General features: G+C 43.1%; 1 protein-coding gene across 1 annotated transcript; it reads left to right on the top strand.

Moving 5' to 3' along the window:
* Positions 1–785: 785 nt before the first annotated feature.
* ARMC5 (armadillo repeat containing 5) lies at positions 786–20,291 on the top strand. Its single transcript, XM_030209090.1, has 7 exons — positions 786–1,942; positions 2,059–2,089; positions 4,294–4,401; positions 4,696–5,518; positions 6,511–7,487; positions 11,257–11,389; positions 19,074–20,291. Exons 1-7 carry the CDS (start codon positions 1,631–1,633, stop codon positions 19,942–19,944), a joined length of 3,255 nt encoding a protein of 1,084 aa, XP_030064950.1. The 5' UTR covers positions 786–1,630; the 3' UTR covers positions 19,945–20,291.
* Positions 20,292–21,168: the final 877 nt, after the last annotated feature.

Here is a 21,168-nt window from a genome sequence, read left to right as displayed (position 1 = left end):
CAGCCAGGCAGCCTGTCATATTGCTGCTGTTGTTGCCAGTCACCCATGTAAACGTTACAGGACTGTGGGGGAGTGAGGGAGTAGTGCCAGACCCAGGTGGAAGGGGAGAGAGCCTGGACTGGGAGGGGAGGAGGGAGAAAAGGCTAACATGTAGACCAGACAAGGTTAGAGGCTAGGTGTCTTGGCACCCTGGTCTAAAGCTTCACCTGGTCCAATGATTAAGCCACCCTGGTCCCACCCCCCTCCAAGGCATACTTCTTGTGGGAGGGGGGCAGTACACTGCAGTGCTTCAGTTCAGGCCTGTGCAAAACTCTTAAGTGCAAGAGATAGGGGGTGTTGACAGTGGCCTGGGAGGAAGGAAGGTCTATGGATATGCTGGATGTGGGGTGGGGGTAGGAGTAGGGAAGGAGAGATGAGATGCTGGCCAAATGGAGTGAGATGGAAGAGAAAGGGATATGCTGGCAACCTGGGTGGGGAGGAGAGAGGGGAAGGTAGATGCTAGTTACTTGGGGGTAGGAATGCAGAGGGGGAGATGATAGCAGCCTTGGGGGCGTAGATGAGAGGGAAGTGGTGGGGCTTTGAGCTCCACCACCCCCGTCCCCCCAGGGAGAGAGGTTGACTAGCTTCAGGTTCTCTTCTGACAGCCCTGCTTGGACTTTGAAGTGCTTCTTTTGTTTCATGCTCTTTTGTATGTTATGTTTATTTATTGTATATTGTTCATGTTTGTTTACTATATACTTTTATAGTAATGTTTTTGTTTACACATTATATTTTATTTACTACATTTATATCCGCCTTTATCCAAGGCGGGTAACAACATTCACATACATAGTCTTGAACACGCAACAATTGCTAAACATGTTAAGCTAACACATGATCAGTAAACTGGTCCTAACCAAGAAAAATAAACAGGGTCAATCAGCTAAGTCTTCATGTAGCCAAAAAGACTTTTACAAACAGACGTCTTTTTAGCAGCTGCTTGAATTGCTGAATGTCTTCACATGATCTCAGGTATCAGGGTAGAGCATTCCATGCGGATGGGGCAGCGATAGAGAAGGCCCGTAGTTTTGTCTCTGTGTAATTATATGATTCAGCAGAAGGTAAACTGAGCAGATGGGACGTCTGGGGTGTGTATAAATATAAATATTTAACATGAAATCTTCTTAAGTCTTTGGACAAAGGGTGATTATAGCAAATATGTGAACAAACTAAACTAAATTACACCAGCTCTAGTCTTGAATCTCACTCCAGTTCTCCTGGCTTGATCACAGCATATACAAAACGAGTGTGTCTACTGATTCTAAACCTTCCAGCCGGACTACAGACTACAATTCCCATTATACATCTGAGTGACATCATTGCTTCATGCATGCGTGGTCAGATCTACATCGAACAATCAGCAACACAATAGGCTTTATTGGAGAGTTTATGAAAAAATGCATACTAGGGGCTGTATTTCAAAACACATCCCAATTTCTACCAATAAATAGAGTACTAGGAACTTTGCTTAGTTACAGCAACCCGTGGTGGTGGTGTTTTTTTTTTTAAGCACGTGACGGTCCTCACGTTTTTCCTGTTCCAACTTCCTTCTTCCCGCCTTCGCCGATCCACCTCAACCCCCACCCCCAAGATGGCGTCGGGTAGCCCGGAGACTGATTCGCTGACATTCTGCCTGGCACAGCTGGCGGCAGCGAAGGAGAATCCAGAATCCGACACAGTTGTCCGTGCTCTGTTGGCCCTCCGGATGCGCCATATCCAGCGGCCTGGGGGAATAGAGCGCTTCCGGACGCGAGGCGGCCTACAGCCCCTCCTTGCCCTTGTCGCCTCGTGCGCACGCGCAGTGGAAGGGGGGACTGGCGTGCGTTCTTCGCGTAAAAACTTGCTAGACCTCGTGCTAAGCGTTCTGGCGAATTGTTGCACGGAAGAGGGATGCCGAGTGCAGGTTAGACCATTTTGGCTAACTCGCTTTGTAACCAGAACGTTTTGAAGCTTTATCATTGACTGTGAAAACGTAACATAAACTTTCCTGGATGACTTGTGTATGGTTTTATTTTGCAGGTGCGCTTGTTAGGAGGAATTTTCCCGCTGGGTGAGTGACGTATTACTGGAATGGTTCAGTCTGAACTCCGCCTCCTTTTTTTTTTTTTCATTCTTGTTCTGCCACGTTAGCAGTTTGTCAGTGCGTTTCGGGAAAGTTGCCGTGGTGTCTATCGTAGTGACGTCACAATAGTCTTTTTTTTTTTTTTTTTTTTTTTTTTTTTAAAGGGAATTTAGCACGTTAAAAGTGGTGATGTTGATGGAAGTGTTGTAATTGTTGCTAGACGGTCTTCTGTAGTAAAGATGTTAAAAGATTTAACTTGGAGTTTTCCTGTTTCATTACGTATAGTTTTAAACATCAATTCGCCATTTTAAAGGATTGTTTAATTTAAAACTTTTTTTAAGTATGGAGAGAAAAAATGATAATTTAAATCAGAGACCCTGCTGCCTTCGTAACTGTGTATTGATTTTAGAGACTTGTAGTTTGGCAGTAGTAACGTTATGCTCACAACCAAGGTCTGTAGAATGATACAGTAGTTAAAGTTTATACCCGGAGACATCATCACCATTAAAGTTGTTAATTCTTGGAGAATGTAGAGTCTCTTCAAGGGTACTTCTCCAAGTAATTCAGAAAACAATAGTTTTGAATTAAAAAAAAAAACAACAACAAACTGAATTGTTGATTAGATCTCCACAAATTGTGATGACAAAACAGGGATTATAATCCAACCCTCTCTCAAGAAAATACACCAACTGTAAGCAGCCTTAATGGCGTTGCAAGTGGGGCAAATTTGTTCCTGGAAAGAAAGAAAAGTGCTGTGTGACACAGGGCAATAGGAGGTAGGGAGAAGGAATTTGAGAGGCACGCACTGAGGGAAACTTTATAATCTGAGCCATTATTAGATTTTTGGTGGAATTTTTGAGGGTTGGCCTAATCAAAGTGCGTTTTGTCTATCATCAAAAAAAGGTGCCGGTACTCAAATTCTAGGTCACCCTTCACGGGTGGGGTGATCACTGTGGGACCCACCCCACAATAGCCAGGCCTCCTGCAACCAGTCACAGAATCAATAACAAGGCAGAATTGGTGTGTAGAGCCTGAGCTCTTTCATTAAAACTTGGGGTTCCTGGGTCAATTTTGGCAGACAATGGAAAAAGTGCCGGTACTCAGTACCCCCTCAAAAAAAGCCCTGCCTAATCAACATTAATGGTGTCAAAGCTTAACAAGAAAGATGAGTAAAAACAGTAACAAACCTTAAATACTTCTTGTTAATCTAATGAAGGTAATTTGGATGTATGAATCATTTTGTGATGATACATGCTTTTTAAGAATAGAATTCATTTGTAATAACCAATGATATTTCAGTGTTTGCCCCTTCCCTGTCCATCTTCAAGTCCTTGCTCAAAGCCCACCTCTTCAATGTCGCCTTCGGCACCTAACCACCACACCTCTACTCAAGAAATCTAGACTGCACCAACTTGACATTTCGTCCTTTAGATTGTAAGCTCCTTTGAGCAGGGACCGTCCTTCTTTGTTAATTTGTACAGCACTGCGTAACCCTAGTAGTGCTCTAGAAATGTTAAGTAGTAGTAGTAATGTGTTTCCTTGTCAGTTTTTATGGGTAAATATCTTTATTAATTTCAAAATATAACAAACATCAACATATCCATTCAAACCCCCCCCCCCCCCCCCAACCACCAGAAACAGAAAAAAGCGCCGTCGATGCAGAATAAACAAACACAATTAAACCTCTAAGGTATTAAGGAGTGCAGAATGCATCTATGTGGACAAGGTGGCTAAATAAGCCGACCAGGTATGCAGCAACTTCTTATGCACTCGGCTCGATGTAGTGCCCATATTCAGCAATTCATACATCTGATTCCGGCATAACATCAAGGTGGGTGGATCTGACCTAATCCACTGTAGCAATATACATGTTGCCACTAGAACTGCTTTGCAAAGACCTTGTCAGTTTTTAATTTTCTTTTGTTAGCAAATGGCAAGTAAACTGCTTTCACCATTATAAAGAAGCTTAACTAAGTTCTCGCCTTAGTACCATTATATGAAATCTTCAGGAATAGGTTTAACCAGAGTGTGCACCCCTGTACTTCACTGAGTAATCGTAATGGAGCCATACATCCTCTCTGTGTCCATTCTTAATACTGTAAGCTTTTTGAAACAGCAACACTGAGAAAGAATCCCATGAGCTTGAGTTTGACTGTACTACTCTTTTTTTTTTTTTAATTCCCCCCCCCCAGTCTCCATACTTGCTTCTGTGAATGTAGAAAGCATCCAGAACCGTGCTGCACGAGCACTGGGGAATCTGGCAGTAGATCCTGATAGTTCCAACATCATTCATGAGTCTGGTGAGTTATAGAGGAGGTTGGGGTAGAGAATTAATACAGACATCTAAAGATGAAGAGATGGAATGGTTTGATTGGCTGGGTTCAGCCTGAGAGCTGCAGACTGGGTTTGTTAGTAACTTGCTGGTTGAGTCTTGTGTTCTGTATATTACTGTTGCTGACTGAGCCTAGAATGCAACATGTTCTGAGGAGCAATAATTTGGTAGGATGAATTTGCAATGAATCCTACCAAAATGGAGTCTTTAAGCTATGTTTTTGGTACTTAACAGCCCTCTTCTCTATTTTTGCCCCTTCCAGGAGTTGTATCCAACCTTGTCCAAATCCTGAAGACCACCCAAGATAGCAACTGCTTGCAGAGTGCCATCCGAGCCCTTCGGAACCTAGCAGACACACCCACCCACCGCCTGAATCTGGCCCGCCATGGTGTTGTAAAGCCCATCGCAGAGACACTGAGCTCAGAGGACCTTGCTCTGGCCACAGCTGGAGCCCGTGCTATAGCAGCTCTCACAAAGACTTGTAGCCCAGACTGTGCTGAGCAGCTCTCAGCTACAGATGGTGTGGCAAAGCTGGTGGCACTGGCTGGCCATGCCAAGAGGACAATTAAGGACTCTGTGCTAGCTGCACTGGCCAACATCTGTGCCCAGGGCTTCATGCGCCCTACCATAGGCAGTGCTGGTGGTATTGGTCTCCTAGTGGAGGAAGTGCGGGCTGAGCCACCTTCCACTGTGACTCTTCTCTATGTTCGTGCCCTTTGCCTTTGCTGTCGGGAGGCTGTAAACCGGGCACGATTGCGGGAGGCAAGAGGATTGGAGCTGCTGCTGGCCTTGCTGAAAGATGGACGCTATCACATAGCCCACACCAGGATTGTGATGGCCTTCCTGAACTTTTTGTACGATGAGGTGGCCCTGGATTACTTGCAGAACCATGGGTTGGTACCGCTGCTGGTTGCTCAGCTAGAGGCACTAACTCAGGCATCCCAGAAATCTGCAGCATTAGAGGAGGAAGATGATGATGATGATGGCCCCCAGGCAGCTTCTTATGACTTTCCCTCAGAGTGGAATCGTAGGCCTGATGCAGAAGTGGCACAGGCAGGGGAGTCATCTAGCTTCCTGAGTCTCAGGTGTGTAGGGGAGCATGGGGGAGTGGGGAATAACTCATAAAAGTGATGATATACATCTATTTTATCTTTCTATTTGACCTACTCCCTCACCTTTTTCTGTCCTTTTTTTTTTTTTTTGTCTGTTAGCTCATTAGGGTTGGGATTGTTAATGGGACTTCAGTGTGTTAATATCATTTATGAGTCTGGTGAGCATTCTACACACTCAAATAGGTTCTTTATTTAATGGCCCAGAGTATACATGCATAAAAAGTAGGTTTATAATACCTGTTCTTATGTAGTGTATGCATAGGCTTTCCCAGGGCAGGATTGGCATTTAATGTGCATATTTTATAAAATGATGCATGTTCACTTATTATAATTATGTGTGTCAAAGTTCTGACTCAGAGCAGGTGTTAGTGTGTGAGCCTACTTCTCCAAAGTGTTTTATATATTTTTTTTAATTAAATGGGCTCGGCATATATGCTTAAGCGCATTTCCTGCTTAAGCATCCTGTTAGAAAAAATTTTTCTTGTAACAGAACGTTCTCCTCTCCCGCCTCACCTCCTCCTTTCCTTCCTCTTTTTCTCATCCATCTGTTCACATTTGCTGAGGGTTTTTGTAATTCAGCAGTTCCGGCTGGCTTTCTGGCATCATGAGTCTTCATTCACTACTACTTGGGAATTTTCCAACATTTTAATAGTCTGGTCATTGCTGTAGTGGTTTAAGGATGGGAGTCATCACCAGGGCTGCTCCTAGAACCCTGTGTCATGAGCTTTAAATCTGGCCACCAGGTATCATTTTTAATGATATGACATCTTCTCCTTCAGGTTGTGAAAGCATCCCCAACCAACCCAAGGTGTGGAAAACCCAACTCAGGAACCTTCCCTATTGTAGTATGTAGAAATGCCTTTGAGTTACCAGGCTATCCCCTTTCTATCTAGACTCTTTAATTGTATTTTCCCTCCCACTCTCTCTCCTTTCAGTAATGGTTTGCTTTCTTCCCTGCTCCCTAGGTCCTATCTATTGTCTGAGGGTTATATTGCCAGTCCAGGAGATCTCTCCCCTCAGTGGTCTCCTGATAGTGGTGGACCTGAGCTAGAAGCCCAGGACCTGTTAGGGTCTGCCAGCTCTCCTCCCTGTCACCAGTTTGAGTGCCCTGGGCCTTCAGAGGAGTGTCCATTGCTGTTTGCTCCCGATTCAAGAACTGAGACTTCACCATTCATCCCTTCAGAAGATACCCAGCTGGCTCTACTCCTAAATGGTCCCACCACTGAAGAAGCAGAGGAGAGAGCGCCTGTCGAGAATATGGACCCCATTAAGGAGCACTCTCTTCTCCAAACACCTATGAACTGTTCAAGTGCCACAGGACCCCCAGAAGAGAGACAACCCTTCCAATCACCCTCAGTAGCACAAGACTCAACATCTGAGACCTGTTTACCACAGAAGGGACTTTGCCATGAGTGGAAGACTCCTACCTCTTGCCGTAGAAGGAGGACCAAGTGTCGCTCTGTATCTAGTTCCAGTGAAGGTTTCTCAAGCTTTTCAGAAGCCCCTGCTGCTGTCTCAACACCTATTCCTGAATCTGTGTTGGGAAATACCTTGAGTTCTTCTCTCCAACAGATTCTGCTGAATTCAGTCTCACCTCACAGTGCTTCTTCCTCTATCTGCCAAACTGAGGAATGGGGTCCTGAAACTCCTATCCTGCTGCTCCTGTCACGCTTCTCCCAAGTGCTGGATCCAAGTCTCACTCTGGTGACAAAACCAGTGCTGCAAAGCCTCCTGTGCTATGTAGCTTTCTGGCCCAAGCCTAGCCCCCGCTGTTTCCGCCTTCTGCACCGCCTCACCTGCAACCCCAACTGCCTAGAGGCTTTCGTGCGCAACTATGGAGTCTCCCATATTCACCATAGGTTGGTGCTGGGACTCCCTGCTCCAGGAGAGGAATGTCAAAAGCAAGTGACACAAATGAGTGAAGGACGAATGAAGGAACTTGGTGAGCACGGTAGTAATATAATTGGGAGGGCAAAAGAGGTTGATTGGAGAAAGTAGAGGGGATGGATGGAAAAATAGGGGCTACCAGGAATAGGCTAATATAGTCCTGATTTTACCACCCAACTGTATCTATTGGTCTTGTAATTCTTGGTTTTCCATAGATGCAGTAGGAGAAAAGCCAGATCTGGTTCAGCCTGAACCTAGTGACTTGAGCCATTAGTTAATTCTGAAATCCTTGGCATGCCACCCTGCTATGTGACAGATGTCTGGATCACACACACATTGACTTCAGTTAATCACTGTAGTGGATTTCTGCCTCATGTATATTCATTGTGAGCATGCCTGGAAATTGTCCATGTTTTAATAGTTTCTGGTAGACCCTGGAATCTCTGGATCCTGCAGCTGCCACTTTTTCAGTTATCAGGTGGGCCCTAATTCCACTGCAGAGGCAGCAACTGAAAAAAAACTTGACATTCCCTGCTGTTGCTGCAATTTTCTTCACCTCCTACTGCTATTTGACTCTAATGAGCAGAATAAGCCATCCAATAATAGAAAAGTAACAGTGTACTGGGTTGCATTTTTCTCCAGCTCCTGCTGATGCCATGAACACTGCACCCAGTGAGGGGAACGGGTGGGAGATGAGGTGGGGAGAGTTATTGATAGAAAAACAAGAGTAAAGATGGCATGGATAGGAGAAGGAATAGAGTGGATGAACAGTAAGAATTTGATGAGAATGGAGGTACCATGTGGGGAGTTTGAGGAGGATACAAGCATTGGGGGCGTAGGAGGGATGAGCAAGAGGTGTTGCAGAGGAGAGGAAGAAAACATGGTTGGGGAAGGACCTACTATCTAGAAGATGACACGGATGGTAGAAGCAGCACATACCCTGGCTTGGGAGTGAGGTTCATTGCTATCATGGTAAACATGAAACTAAGACATTTGAAGACATTGCCCCCAATAGACTATTCAGGTTGGGGGATAGATTTATTTTTATTTGTTGCATTTGTATCCCACATTTTCCCACCTATTTGCAGGCTCAATGTTGCTTATATAGTACCGTGAAGGCATTCGCCAGCTCCGGTATAGAAACAAATACAGGTTGATAGATCTAGACAACAGTTAGGAATAGTAGAGAAGGAGAGCTGTATAGTATACATTATAAGGTTTTTTAAAATTGTGCTGCAGAGATTTAGGCCCTTAAGTTGGGTCCGTATGGTATGCCTTTTCGAACAGGTGGGTCTTTAATGCTTTCCGGAAATTAAGGTGGTCATACGTTGTGCTTTGGTAGTGCATTCCACAATTATGTAGGAGAAACTGGATGCATAAAGTGATTTATATTTGAATCCTTTGCAACTTGAGTAACGGAGATTTAAGTACGTTCTTGTAGGTCTGACTCCATTTCTGGTTGGGAGATCGATGAGGTCAGTCATGTATCCTGGGGCTTCGCCGTAGATAATTTTATGGACCAGGGTGCAGATTATGAAAGCTATGCGCTCTCTGATTGGGAGTCAGTGCAGCTTTTCCCGGAGGGGTTTGGCGCTTTTGAATCGCGTTTTACCAAATATAAGTCTGGCTGCTGTATTTTGAGCGGTCTGACATTTCTTTAAGAGTTGCTCTTTGCATCCCGCATAAATAGTCTATGTAACTTAGTACCATTGATTGTGTCAGGTTGCGGAAAGTTTCCCTCGGGGAAAAATGGTTTCAGGCGTTTAAGTTTCCACATCGAGTGGAACATTTTCTTGGTTGTAGAGTTCACTTGGCTCTCGAGTGTCAGGTTACAGTCAATTATGACCCTGAGAATTTTCAGGCTGTCAGGGATAGGGAGGGTGTAGTCTGGGGTGTTTACGTTTGTGGGTTTGTACGTGTTGTGTTGGGATGAGAGGATGAGGCAGTGTGTTTTTTCTGTGTTGAGTTTTAGTTGGAATGCATTTCCCCCTAAGTTCATAATATTCAAGCTAAGCGTGATTTCTTTGATGATTTCTGTCAGGTCATGTTTGAAAGGGATGTATATAGTGACGACGTCTGCATAGATGAATGGGTTGAGGCCTTGGGTGGCTTAGGATTTTGCTAGTGGGGTCATCATAAGGTTGAAGAGGATCGGCGATAGTGGTGATCCTTGTGGTACTCCGCAGTCTGCTTTCCACGGAGGTGATGTGTTTGAGTTTGATTTCACTTGGTATATTCTGGTGGTTAGGAAGCCTTTGATCCAGCTGCATATGTTTCCAGTGATCCCAAAGTAGTCTAGGATTCTTAATAGTATATTATGGCTTGTCATGTCGAATGCGCTAGACATGTCGAATTGGAGGAGAAGTATGCTTTTACCTGTTGCTATTTCCTGCTTGAATTTGGCTAGGAGGGTGGTAAGTACTTTTTCAGTGCTATGGAGGGGGCGAAATCCAGATTGTGATTCATGTAATATTGAGAATTGGGTTATGTAGTCCGTGAGTTGAATGGCTACCATACTTTCCATCAGTTTGACTGCTGGTGGGATGGATGCTACTGGTCAGTAGTTGGTGAGTTCTTTTATATTTTTTTTGGTATTCTTTGGTGTAGGGGTGAGTAGGATGTTACCATTTTCTTTAGAGAAGAGACCTTGTTGTAGCATGAAGTTTAGGTGTGATGTGAGGTCTGTTATTAAGCGGTTAGGGGTGGATTTTAATAGGTAGCTGGGACAGGTGTCCAGTTTGCAGTGAGTCTTGGAGAACCTGCAGATCGCATTGGTAATTGTTTCGACTGAAAGGGGGGCGAAGTTGGACCATGTTCGGTCTGCTGGATATTCTCCTGGGGTTGGGTCCAGGCCATTGATGAAGTGTTCGATATCAGTGGTGTTTTGGGGAAGTGAGGTGTGTAACTTTACAATTTTTTCATTGAAGTATTTGGCAAGTTTGTCTGCAGTTGGGATGTCTGTATTGGTTGTAGTGACTGAGGTAGTGTCTAGCAGTTTGTGTACGAGTTGGTATAGTTTTTTCGAGTCTTTGTAATCTGGTCCTATTTTAGTTTTAAAAAATTACCTTTTGGTCTGCCTTACTGGGTATTTGTATTTTCTTTGCATTTGTTTCCATGCGTTGATGTAAAGGGAAGGAAGTAAAGATCAGGGATATCCAGAGATAGAAAGGAAGAAGACTGGGAATAGGAAAATGAGAGAGAAAGTAGACCATGGATGGAGAGAGAAGGAATCCAGGGCGATATACCAGAGGAAGGGGATGATAAAAGAAGAGATCATATAAGAAAGGGGGAGGAAGAATAGGAGGAGGGGATAATGGAGAACAGAGAGAGAAGCAGGAGATGTTAAAGTATTCAGTTTTGAAGGATTGATAGATGACAAGAGAGAGAACACTAGACAAAAAAGTGGATATTAAGAAAGCAGTTGGATGGTGGGGGGGAGAAAAGTATTTTTTTTTCAGAGAATTCTTCCCACCCCTCTCTTTCAATCTCAGAGGGAGCAGAGCTTGCAATATGATTTGTGGGCATCCTAAAAACCCAGTTGGCTATGGTTTTACCAGGACACCTTTGGAAGACTTGCCCTAGAGAGAGTGGTGTATTCTTAGTCCTTAGTGCCTGCAAACGGGTTTGTTTTCAGGTTGCCCCAATGGGTTTGCATACATATTACCACCATTGTATGCAAATCTGTCGTGTATGTAACCATTAGGGGTGACCTGAAAACTTGAATCTGTTTGCTGTCCTAAAAGTAATTGCATCCCTGCAATACAATAGGTCTAGTTCATGGAACATGTTGTCGTTACTTGTTGAACTCTCTCTTGTCTTTCCAGGGGAAGCTCTGCTACGGAACCTCAGTGTGCAGGCAGAGTCACCCTTTGGTGTTGGCACACTGACACATTTGCTGCTATCGGGAACAGAGGCAGAACGGACGGCCTGTGCTGTGTCATTGCCCCTCATCTGCAGGTCACTGAAATCTACTAGTTAGTTTTTCCCTATAAAAGTCAAAAGGATGTCTTAAAAAAAAAAAAAAGAGAGAGAGAGGGAGATTATGAGGAAAATAGAAAGGTACAAAAAGTACTTGTAAATTAGCAGACCAAGAGAATTTGAGGAGAGACTTGCTAAAAGGCAAAAGCTAATGATAGTCTTCCAAATACACTAAAAACAAGAAATCTATCCCAGAAATGGGCCATTAGATGAGGAAGAGTAGAGCAGATTAAAAAAGAACACCACTTGGGAAGATAAGACCATAGCAGAAAAACTAATTCTTTGCTTCAAGCTTTACAGTTGGAGACAACACAGGTGATGATGCAAGTGTTTGAAAAGATTTCTTAATTGTAGCTATTGAATAGTCTGAAAATCCATCCTAGTAAAACAAACATTTTATGGGTTGCAGGTAAGATGTAGATGTTCCACAGGTAAAAATTAAATTGGCTATAGCCAACATCTTTTTACAGGCACACATTAAGAAGGTGTTTTTAAACTGAAGTTAACTTGTCATATTAAGCCACTATTAGATCCTCCTCAATTCAGAATGATTTTGCAATCTATGGTTTTAAGTCAAATTGACTATTGCAATATCACTTTATTAGGTTTACTAGGTACACAAGTGCATCAAATTTAGGTAATACAGAATGCGGCAGCAAATCTAATATTAGGTGGACATTCTAATGATTATGCTAGTCCTTTTTTGGTGAAGTTACATTGGTTGTCGTTGAAGGCAAGAGTTCATTTTAAGTTATTCATCATTGGTTTTAAGACTTTATATGGACAAGCTCCAGATTATCTTCAAAATATGATTTTTTTAAAAATTTTTAATATTTGGCTCCGAGGGTCTGTGCAGGAAGTTAAATTGAATATACCACCAATATCAACCTGCTGAAAATTGGTTACCAGGTGGAGATCTCTGATAAATAGTGGTCCTGATCTGTGGAATAAGCTGCCGTGTACTATACAAGATATCAAAAACTATTCTTTTAGGAAGGTAGATAAATGCTATCTCTCTGTACCCTAACAGGCATATAGCCTGGAGTTTAAAGGTCTAGAGATATTAGAAAATAAGTAATTTGGGAGTGTGGCCCTGGATCTGTTCTCATTTTGTGATCTGCCTTCCACCAAATGGTAAAGTGGAATATAAATGTCTAGGTAGATTGTAGGAACTGAAACAAATTGACAAGTGTAGCAAATCACCAGAATCTGATGGATTTCATCTCAGAGTTCTAAGGGAACTCAAATATGAAATTTCAGTCCTGTTGCTGGTATTCTGTACCCCATTAGGAGAACTGCATACAGTTCTGGAGACCGCACCTACGGAAAGATATAAACAGGATGGAGTCGGTCCAGAGGGTGGCTACAAAATTAGTAAGTGGTCTTGAACTCAAAAATTATAGGGACAGGCTTATGAACCTCAACATGTATACGCTGGAAGAGAGGAGGGAGAGAGGAGACATGATAGAGACATTTAAATATCTCAAAGGCATTTATGTACAGGAAGAGAACCTTTTTCAAATGAAGGAGAGCTCTGGAATGAGGGGGCATATGACAAAGTTAAGAGGGAATAGGCTTAGGAGTAATCTAAGGAAGTACTATTTCACAGAAAGGGTGGCGGACGCGTGGAATGGCCTCCCGGTGGAGGTTGTGGAGTCAAGGACTGTTCCAGAATTTAAAAAGGCATGGGATAAGCACGTGGGATCGCTTAGGAACAGGAAGAATTAGGGGTTACAGAGGATGGGCAGACTGGATGGGTCATATGGCCTTTATCTGCCGTCATGTTTCTATGTTTCTATCTTCAGTCTTCAGGTATAGAGGCAGTTATGACAGCAGTTTTAAAAAGAACTTAAGGAGTGATCCAAGTAACTATAGAGTGAAAAAATTGCTGGTTATGGATAAACATGGCTTAATGGGAAAGAGCCAACATGGATTTAACAAAGGGAGATGGTAAAGTATAATCTATTAGAATTGTTTAAAAATATGAAACAGTGGAGTGCTTCAGGGCCTAGATCAAATTAAATAATGAGTGAGATGGTCAAATCCACAGATAAAAAAATAAATATTCAAAATGCTTAAAATAAAGCAGACTGTGGAAACACAGAAGGACCTTGTCAGAATGGAGAACAGAGCATCTAAACGGCAAATGAAATTTAATATAAACAGGTATAAATTAGGAGTAAGGGCTATTAAAAAAACGTTAATTGAAGCAAGAAGGTCTGAGGCTATTTTTTTTTTTCAAGCAGATGAGAGGCTTAACACCCCCCGAGGCTGGCAGAAATCATAATCCCAAGTTCCTCTTAGGAATATGAGACATGGCAGTTGTGGTATAAACTGAGAATAGTGAAAATCCCAAAGAACATAGGATAAAATATGCCTAGTGCCAGACGCCTAGAGGATTGACCATTGTTTTCAGGCCCTAGGCATTAATATTGTGGTGATGTACCCCAGCCCCTTTGAAGGCAGTAGTGTAAGTACAGAGAGAATTTGTAGAGCTAAAAGAACTAGGGAAGTATAGAAAGCCCCACCAATCTTTCTTTTTTTCTATTTGGAAAAGGGGGAGGAGGAGAGAAAAGATAAACAGTGTTGTCACAGTGGACCAGTGTTGTCATAGAGGCTCTAATAGCTCCCACAGACTACCAGGTGTACATAAGTATTGCCATACTGGACAGACCGAAGGTCCATCAAGCCCAGCATCCTGTTTCCAACAGTGGCCAATCCCGGTCACAAGTACCTGACAAGATCCCAAAAAAGTAGAATACATTTTATGATGCTTAGCCTAGAAATAAGTAGTGTATTTTCCCCAAGCCCATTTTAATAATGGCCTATGGACTTTTCCTTTAGGAAGCCCTCCAAACCTTTTTTTAAACCCCACTAAGCTAACTGCTTGTACTACGTTCTCTGGCAATGAATTCCAGAGTTTAATTATGCATTGAGTGAAGAAATATTTTCTCTGATTCATTTAAAATTTACTACTTGTAGCTTCATTGCGTGCCCCCTAGTCCTAGTATTTTTGGAAAGAGTAAACAAGCGACTCGCATCTACCCATTGCACTCCACTCATTATTTTATAGACCTCTATCATATCTCCCCTCGGCTGTCTTTTCTCCACGCTGAAGAGCCCTTCTCTGTACCTTTTCTAATTCCACTGTATCTTTTTTGAGATGCAGTGACCAGAATTGAACACAATATTTGAGATGCGGTCGCACCATGGAGCAATACAAAGGCATTATAACATCCTCATTTTTGTTTTCCATTTCTTTCCTAATAATACCTAACTCACATTAAACATCATCTGCCATTTAGAAGCCCAGTCTCGTAAGGTCCTCTTGTAATTTTTCACAATCCTCTTGCAATTTAACAATGTTGAATAACTTTGTGTCGTCATCAAATTTAATTACCTCACTAGTTACTCCCATCTCTAGGTCATTTATAAATATGTTAAAAAGCAGCAGTCCCAGCACAGACCCCTGGGGAACCCCACTAACTACCCTTCTCCATTGAGAATACTGACCATTTAACCCTACTCTCTGTTTTCTATCTTTTAACCAGTTTTTAATTCACAATAAGACACTACCTCCTATCCCATGACTCTCCAATTTCCTCTGGAGTCTTTCATGAGGTACTTTATCAAACGCCTTTTAAAAATCCAGATACACAATATCAACTGGCTCAACTTTATCCATATATTTGTTCACCTCCTTCAAAGAAATGTAGTAGATTGGTGAGGTAAGATTTCTCTTCACTAAATCCATGTTGGCTTTGTCTCATTAATCTATACTTTTGAATATGCTCTGTAATTTTGTTCTTTATAATAGTCTCTACAATTTTGCCCAGCACCAACATCAGGCTCAGTAGTCTATAATTTCCCGGATTTCCTCTGGAACCTTTTTAAAAAATTGGTGTTATATTGGCCACCCTCCAATCTTCCGGTACCATGCTTGATTTTAAAGATAAATTGTATATTACTAACAATAGTTCCTCAAGTTCATTTTTCAATTCTATCAGTAATCTAGGATGAATACCATCCAGACCAGGAGATTTGCTACTCTTCAATTTGTCAAATTGCACCATTATATCGTCCAGGTTAATAGAGATTTCATTCAGTGTCTCTGATTCGTCAGCTTTGAATACCATTTCTGGCACTGGTTTCTCTCCCAAATCTTCCTTGATGAAGACCGAAGCAAAGAATTCATTTAGTCTCTGTTATGGCTTTGTGTTCCCTGAGTGCCCCTTTTACCCCTTGGTCATTTAGTGGTTCAACTGAATCTTTGGCCGACTTCTGGCTTTTAATATACCTAAAAAAGTGTTTACTATGTGTGCTTTCCTTATCAGTGCTTTGTATTTGACTTGCCAATCCTTACGCTGTTTCTTATTAGATCCTCCTTCCGTTTTCTGAAGGATTTTCTTTTAGCTCTAATAGCTTCCATCACCTTAATTTTTAACCATGCCAGCTGTCGTTTGGTCTTCTAATACATGGAATATATTTGGCCTTGGCTTTCAGGATAGTATTTTTGAACAGCATCCATGCCTGATGTAAATGTTTCACCTTCGCAGCTCCCTCTTAAGGTTTTTTTTTTTTTCACCGTTCTTCTCATTTTATCATAGTCTCCTTTTTGAAAGTTGAATGCTAATGTTTTGGATTTCCTGTGTGTACTTAAAGCCCATATCAAATCTGATCATATTATGATCATTGTTACCAAGCGACCCCAGCACCATTACCTCCTGCACCAGTTCATGCACTCCACTAAGGACTAGGTCTAGAAGTTTTCCTTCTCGTTGGTTCCTGTACCAGCTGCTCCATAAATCAGTCCTTGATTTTTGTCAAGGAATTTTACCTCCCTAGCATGCCCTGATGTCACATTTACCCAGTCAATATCGGGGTAATTGAAATCACCCATTATTATTATTGTGTTGCCCAGTTTGTTTGCATCCCTAATTTCCTTTAACATATCTGCATCTGTCTATCCTGGCCAGGCGGACGGTAGTACACGCCTATCACTATCCTTTTCCCCTTTACACATGAAATTTCAATCCATAGTGATTCCAAGATGTGTTTTGTTTCCTGCAGAATTTTCAATCTATTTGATTCAAGGCCCTCAACATACAATGCTACCCCTTCACCAATTCGATCTACTCTTCACTACAATATAATTTGTACCCCAGTGTGACAGTGTCCCACTGGTTATCCTCCTTCCACCAGGTCTCAGAGATGCCTATTATATCTAATTTTTCATTTGGTGAATACCGTATTTTTCGGATTATAAGACGCACTTTTTTCCCCCCAAATTTGGGAGGAAAATGGGGGGTGCGTCTTATAGTCCGAAGGTAGAGATTTCCCTCCCTCCCTCCAAGTTCGGGATCGCGCTTCCCCCCCCCCCCCCCCCCCCCCCGGCCCTGTCACCACTTCTCCCTACTCACGCGATCTTCCCTGGTGGTCTAGTGACGTCGGGGCAGGAAAGAGCCCCCTCTTTCCTGCCTAGCGCGCTGCTCTCCATCCTGTATGCAGCCTGACGGTCTCGGCGAGATTCAAAATGGCCGCCGAGACTTCAATTCTTGGCGGCCATTTTGAATCTCGCCGAGACCGTCAGGCAGCAATGCATACAGGAGGATGGAGAGCAGCACGCTGGGCAGGAAAGAGGGGGCTCTTTCCTGCCCCGACGTCACTAGACCACCAGGGAAGATCGCGTGAGTAGGGAGAAGTGGTGACAGGGCCGGGGGGGGAGGGCGATCCCGAACTCGGAGGGAGGGAGGGATTCGGACAAGACGCACCAGTTGGGAAAAAGGAAAAAAAAAATTTTCCTATTTCCCTCCTCTAAAACCTAGGTGCGTCTTATGGTCCGGTGCGTCTTATAGTCCGCAAAATACGGTATATCTTATTTCTTAGGCTCCTGGCATTCGCATATAGACATTTCAGACTGTTTGTTGTTCCTATTTACATCTTGCTTAGTAGTTGACAGTGTTAATTTGTAATCTTTTGTCTGATTTTTATTTAAGGACACCTGATCTTCTATGGTCTGTTTTGCAACCTTGCTATCCGGATACCCTTCCCTGTTTTGGTGATCTTTGAAAGATACCTTGTTCCGAGCCACGCGTTTTTGAATGACTGTCGACCTTCCCCTAGGTTCTAGTTTAAAAGCTGCTCTATCTCCTTTTTAAATGCCAATGCCAGCAGCCTGGTCCCACCCTAGTTAAGGTGGAGCCCATCCTTCCGGAATAGGCTCCCCCTTCCCCAGAATGTTGCCCAGTTTCTTACAAATCTAAAACCCTCCTCCCTGCACCATTGCCTCATCCACACATTGAGACTCCAGAGCTCTGCCTGTCTCGTGGGCCCTGTGTGTGGAATGGGTAGCACTTCGGAAAATGCTACCCTAGAGGCTCTGGATTTCAGCTTTCTACCCAAGAGCCTAAATTTTGTGTCCATCTACCAGCAGGTGGAAATAGAGAGCAATCTTTTGCCTCTCTATATGTGGTCATGTGCTACCAGGAAATCCTCAGTATTCTTATCTAGCAGGTGTGTGGTCACACGCAGCAGCTCTGGCTTGGTCTCCACGCCTATTTACTTAGGCTTTGTTGAGTACCTGGGGTTGAGGGCTCTTCGTGAGCAAGTGCAAACCTGGTGGTGCCAGGTCCCTCCTTTTCTCCCCCCCCCCCTCCTGCTGGCTCCGTTAAAAAAAAAAAACCACATAACAATCTTGAAGTGTAAATTGTGATTTCTGCTATGCACTTGTAACACAGTGGGCTCCAGTAGACAGTACTATCTATGCTGCCGTTTATTTACACAGTCCGGGACCTGTGCTGAAACTAGAAAAGACCTTTAACTGCACATGGGCTCAGTAAGGAGATCTGGTTACTGTGAGATGTTGAGACTAGAGTCTTGGTGGTGACTTCTCCAGGGCAGATGAGGTCCATCAATTAGCGTACCAGTGTGCCATGTCACATCAACTAGGAAACATACTAGCACCGAGGGTGTATCAACTTAATAATTCCCAATAATTCCCACTGCTTCATATTTTTTTATTACTGTGTTTACAGCCATCAAAACTGGCTAAAATATTCTTATAAAACAGGAGTCTATAGGTTTAAAAAAAAAAAAGTGTCACAGATTTTACATAAATTAACACTTGGTATAAATGTTAATGTTTTCCCACTCTAGGATGAATCTTTTAAATATGCATTTTTTAATGAGTCTGCAACATTTACTGCACAAGGAAACCAGGCACAGTAAACAGCGTAAGCAAGGCAGAGACCTGAATATTTTGATTCCAGCTAGGCCTTGACAAATTTTCATTAAATCTAGGAGCCCGCGTCTTTCTTGCTTATCCTTTCCCACCCTTTCAACTTTGTCCCCAGTGTAGTTTGGGGGGGGGGGGGGGGGAGAATGGGTTTGGATTCCCCTCCTAGATTAGCAGTAGTTCTTTTTAGAAATTCTTAAGAAAAAGAAATCTTATTTTGTGCCTGTGGGCAAAAAAACTTCAGTAAATTGGTTCCTTAAGGTCTTCTTCTAATCAGCTGTAAAGTCAATAGTTTCCCTTCTCAGAGCATACTATCAGTTGCGTGATAGCGCCTTCACCCAGTCTGTCTGTCCCTTATTCCTCCCTTTACATACAGTCTTCACCCAGTCTGTCATTAAGCCGTGCTTTTTTTTTTTTTGTCCCATGTAGGAAGGAGATGTTGATCCAGAAGCTTCTTTTGGAAGGTGGTGGCTTGCGCTTGATGCTGGAATCATTGGCAAGGAGTGAAGACCCACTCTTCATCTTTACTGCAGCTGATTCCATTGTGATCCTGCTGGGTGGTTCTATGCAACAGGAAGCAAAATATGAGCTGCAAATACCAGACTCCTCACACTCCAACCAGCATGCCGCCAAACGGGCAAGAAAGGATCCTGATGGAGGCTGCCGCTACCAGCACCTGCTGGAGGCAGGCCAAACGGATGTGAAGTTCCAGTTAGACAGTGGTGATGTTATGAGTGCAATACGGGCAAAGATGTCTGCTATGTCAGAGGTCTTCCGTGCTATGCTGGAAGGAGGGTACTTGGAGTCGTGGCAAACACTGATCCCCATCTGTGACATCCCTCTGCCCGCTTTTCGCCTGGTTCTTCACTTCCTTCATGGCTGCCAAAGTAGGGATTGCCCTACCGTGCTTGATCTTCATTGTGTGACTATGGAGGAAGATTTTAGGAGCTCAGCACTGGCTCCAGCTCTGGCTGCAGCGGACCGGTTTCTTCTACCTGGGTTGCGGTCTCTTGTGGAAAATGTAATATGTGAAACATATATGTGCCTGAGTAATCTTCATGCTGTTTACACGTTTAGTGAGCATCATGGAAATGCTGTACTGCGGCGGCGCTGCTTGTGCTACCTGTTGCAACCAGAGCATGAACCCAGGGCAAGAGGGGAGAGTCTGGAGAGACTGTTGCAGGCAGCAGAAGACTTGAGCACTTTGGTAGATGACTTACATGGTGTGGTGACAGAGTGCCTTGGTGGGAGGAATGGAAGAAGTAAATTCCCACTCCTCTGCAGTAGTTCCTCAAAGTGAGACATTTTGAAGAATAAAATGGAAAGAGGAGCAATAACTATGCTGAAAAAGCAAAGGTAGAGACAGTAAATAGGGAATGAAGTCCCAATGAGGTTGGTGCTTCAAAAGCCAATTTTTGAAATGAAGGTTGCAGATCTAGTTAAAGGGGCCAGTGGCGGGGGTATAATCAGGGCAGTTGCCTTGGGCCCCCAAGCCTTCTTGAAGCTGGAGGACATACAACCTCCTGGTGGATTTAACATCTTTAACACTGGCCCTGGGGATAGTTAGGTACTTGAGCTTCTCTCTTGGAGAAATGAGCCAAGGACTGGGGGCAGGGTAGGAAGGGGAAGACTGATAAAAAATAGAAAGAAAAAAAAAAGGACAATTGGCCCAGGAGGAAATGAGCAAGAATGATAAACTCACTATCTCCCAAATTCTGCAAGATTCCAAGCCTTAGAAGGAAGAATCTGGAATTGAACCCAGGCCTATTTCCTTTTACAACATATGCATCCCATAGTAAAGGAATCTGATCTGCAGCTCCAACCAACCCTAAGCTTCTTAATATCCTACAACAGTCCTAGCTGCAGGAGTAGACTTCAGATCTCTTAACTTCCGCATCATTTCCTTTTGATTCCTATGCTAATACTGGAAGCATAGAGGAGAAGGGGAATTTTGAAGCTTAATTGTATAGAATCAGGGGCTGTTGACACTGAGTACTGTGGCAGAGGAATGTTTTAACTGTACAAATGAGTGCTTACAGTGTAAGTACAAGAGAAGGTAAAAATGTAAATGCAATGTAAAATGTAAATGTAAAATGTAAATATGAAGTAGAAAAAAAACTAGGCGTACCTTCTAGCTAGACTGGTTCTCACAATGAATGTGTATGAAGCTTGGATGCAGTCCCTCTACTGCATGCAGACCTATCTCGTACATATTCATTGTACATATCCTGAAAACCAGCCTGGCTAAGGGGGACTCCGGGACTGGCTTTAGCAATACTGCTTTAGCAGCAAAATGTTAATTAAGGATGTACGTGTACATGAAGTGAGCAATAAATATTTTCTCCAAAGGGGGAATACTGTACGTTTTCAAATGTAGTATGCAGTTGTAACTTTAGTTTTGCACCACGTTAAAAATGGTGATGCCAGAGATATACAGAAAATGAAGAAAAAAATATGCACACTGGACACAATATGAATCTTCTCTTTATTTACCTGTAAAAAAAAAAAAAAAATTCTACAGATG

This window comes from Microcaecilia unicolor, chromosome 7 (genome assembly GCF_901765095.1).
Source record: "Microcaecilia unicolor chromosome 7, aMicUni1.1, whole genome shotgun sequence".
Taxonomy (NCBI): Eukaryota; Metazoa; Chordata; class Amphibia; order Gymnophiona; family Siphonopidae; genus Microcaecilia; species Microcaecilia unicolor.
The sequence above is the reverse complement of the archived record's forward strand: the minus strand, read 5'-3'. Positions and strand labels throughout refer to the sequence as shown.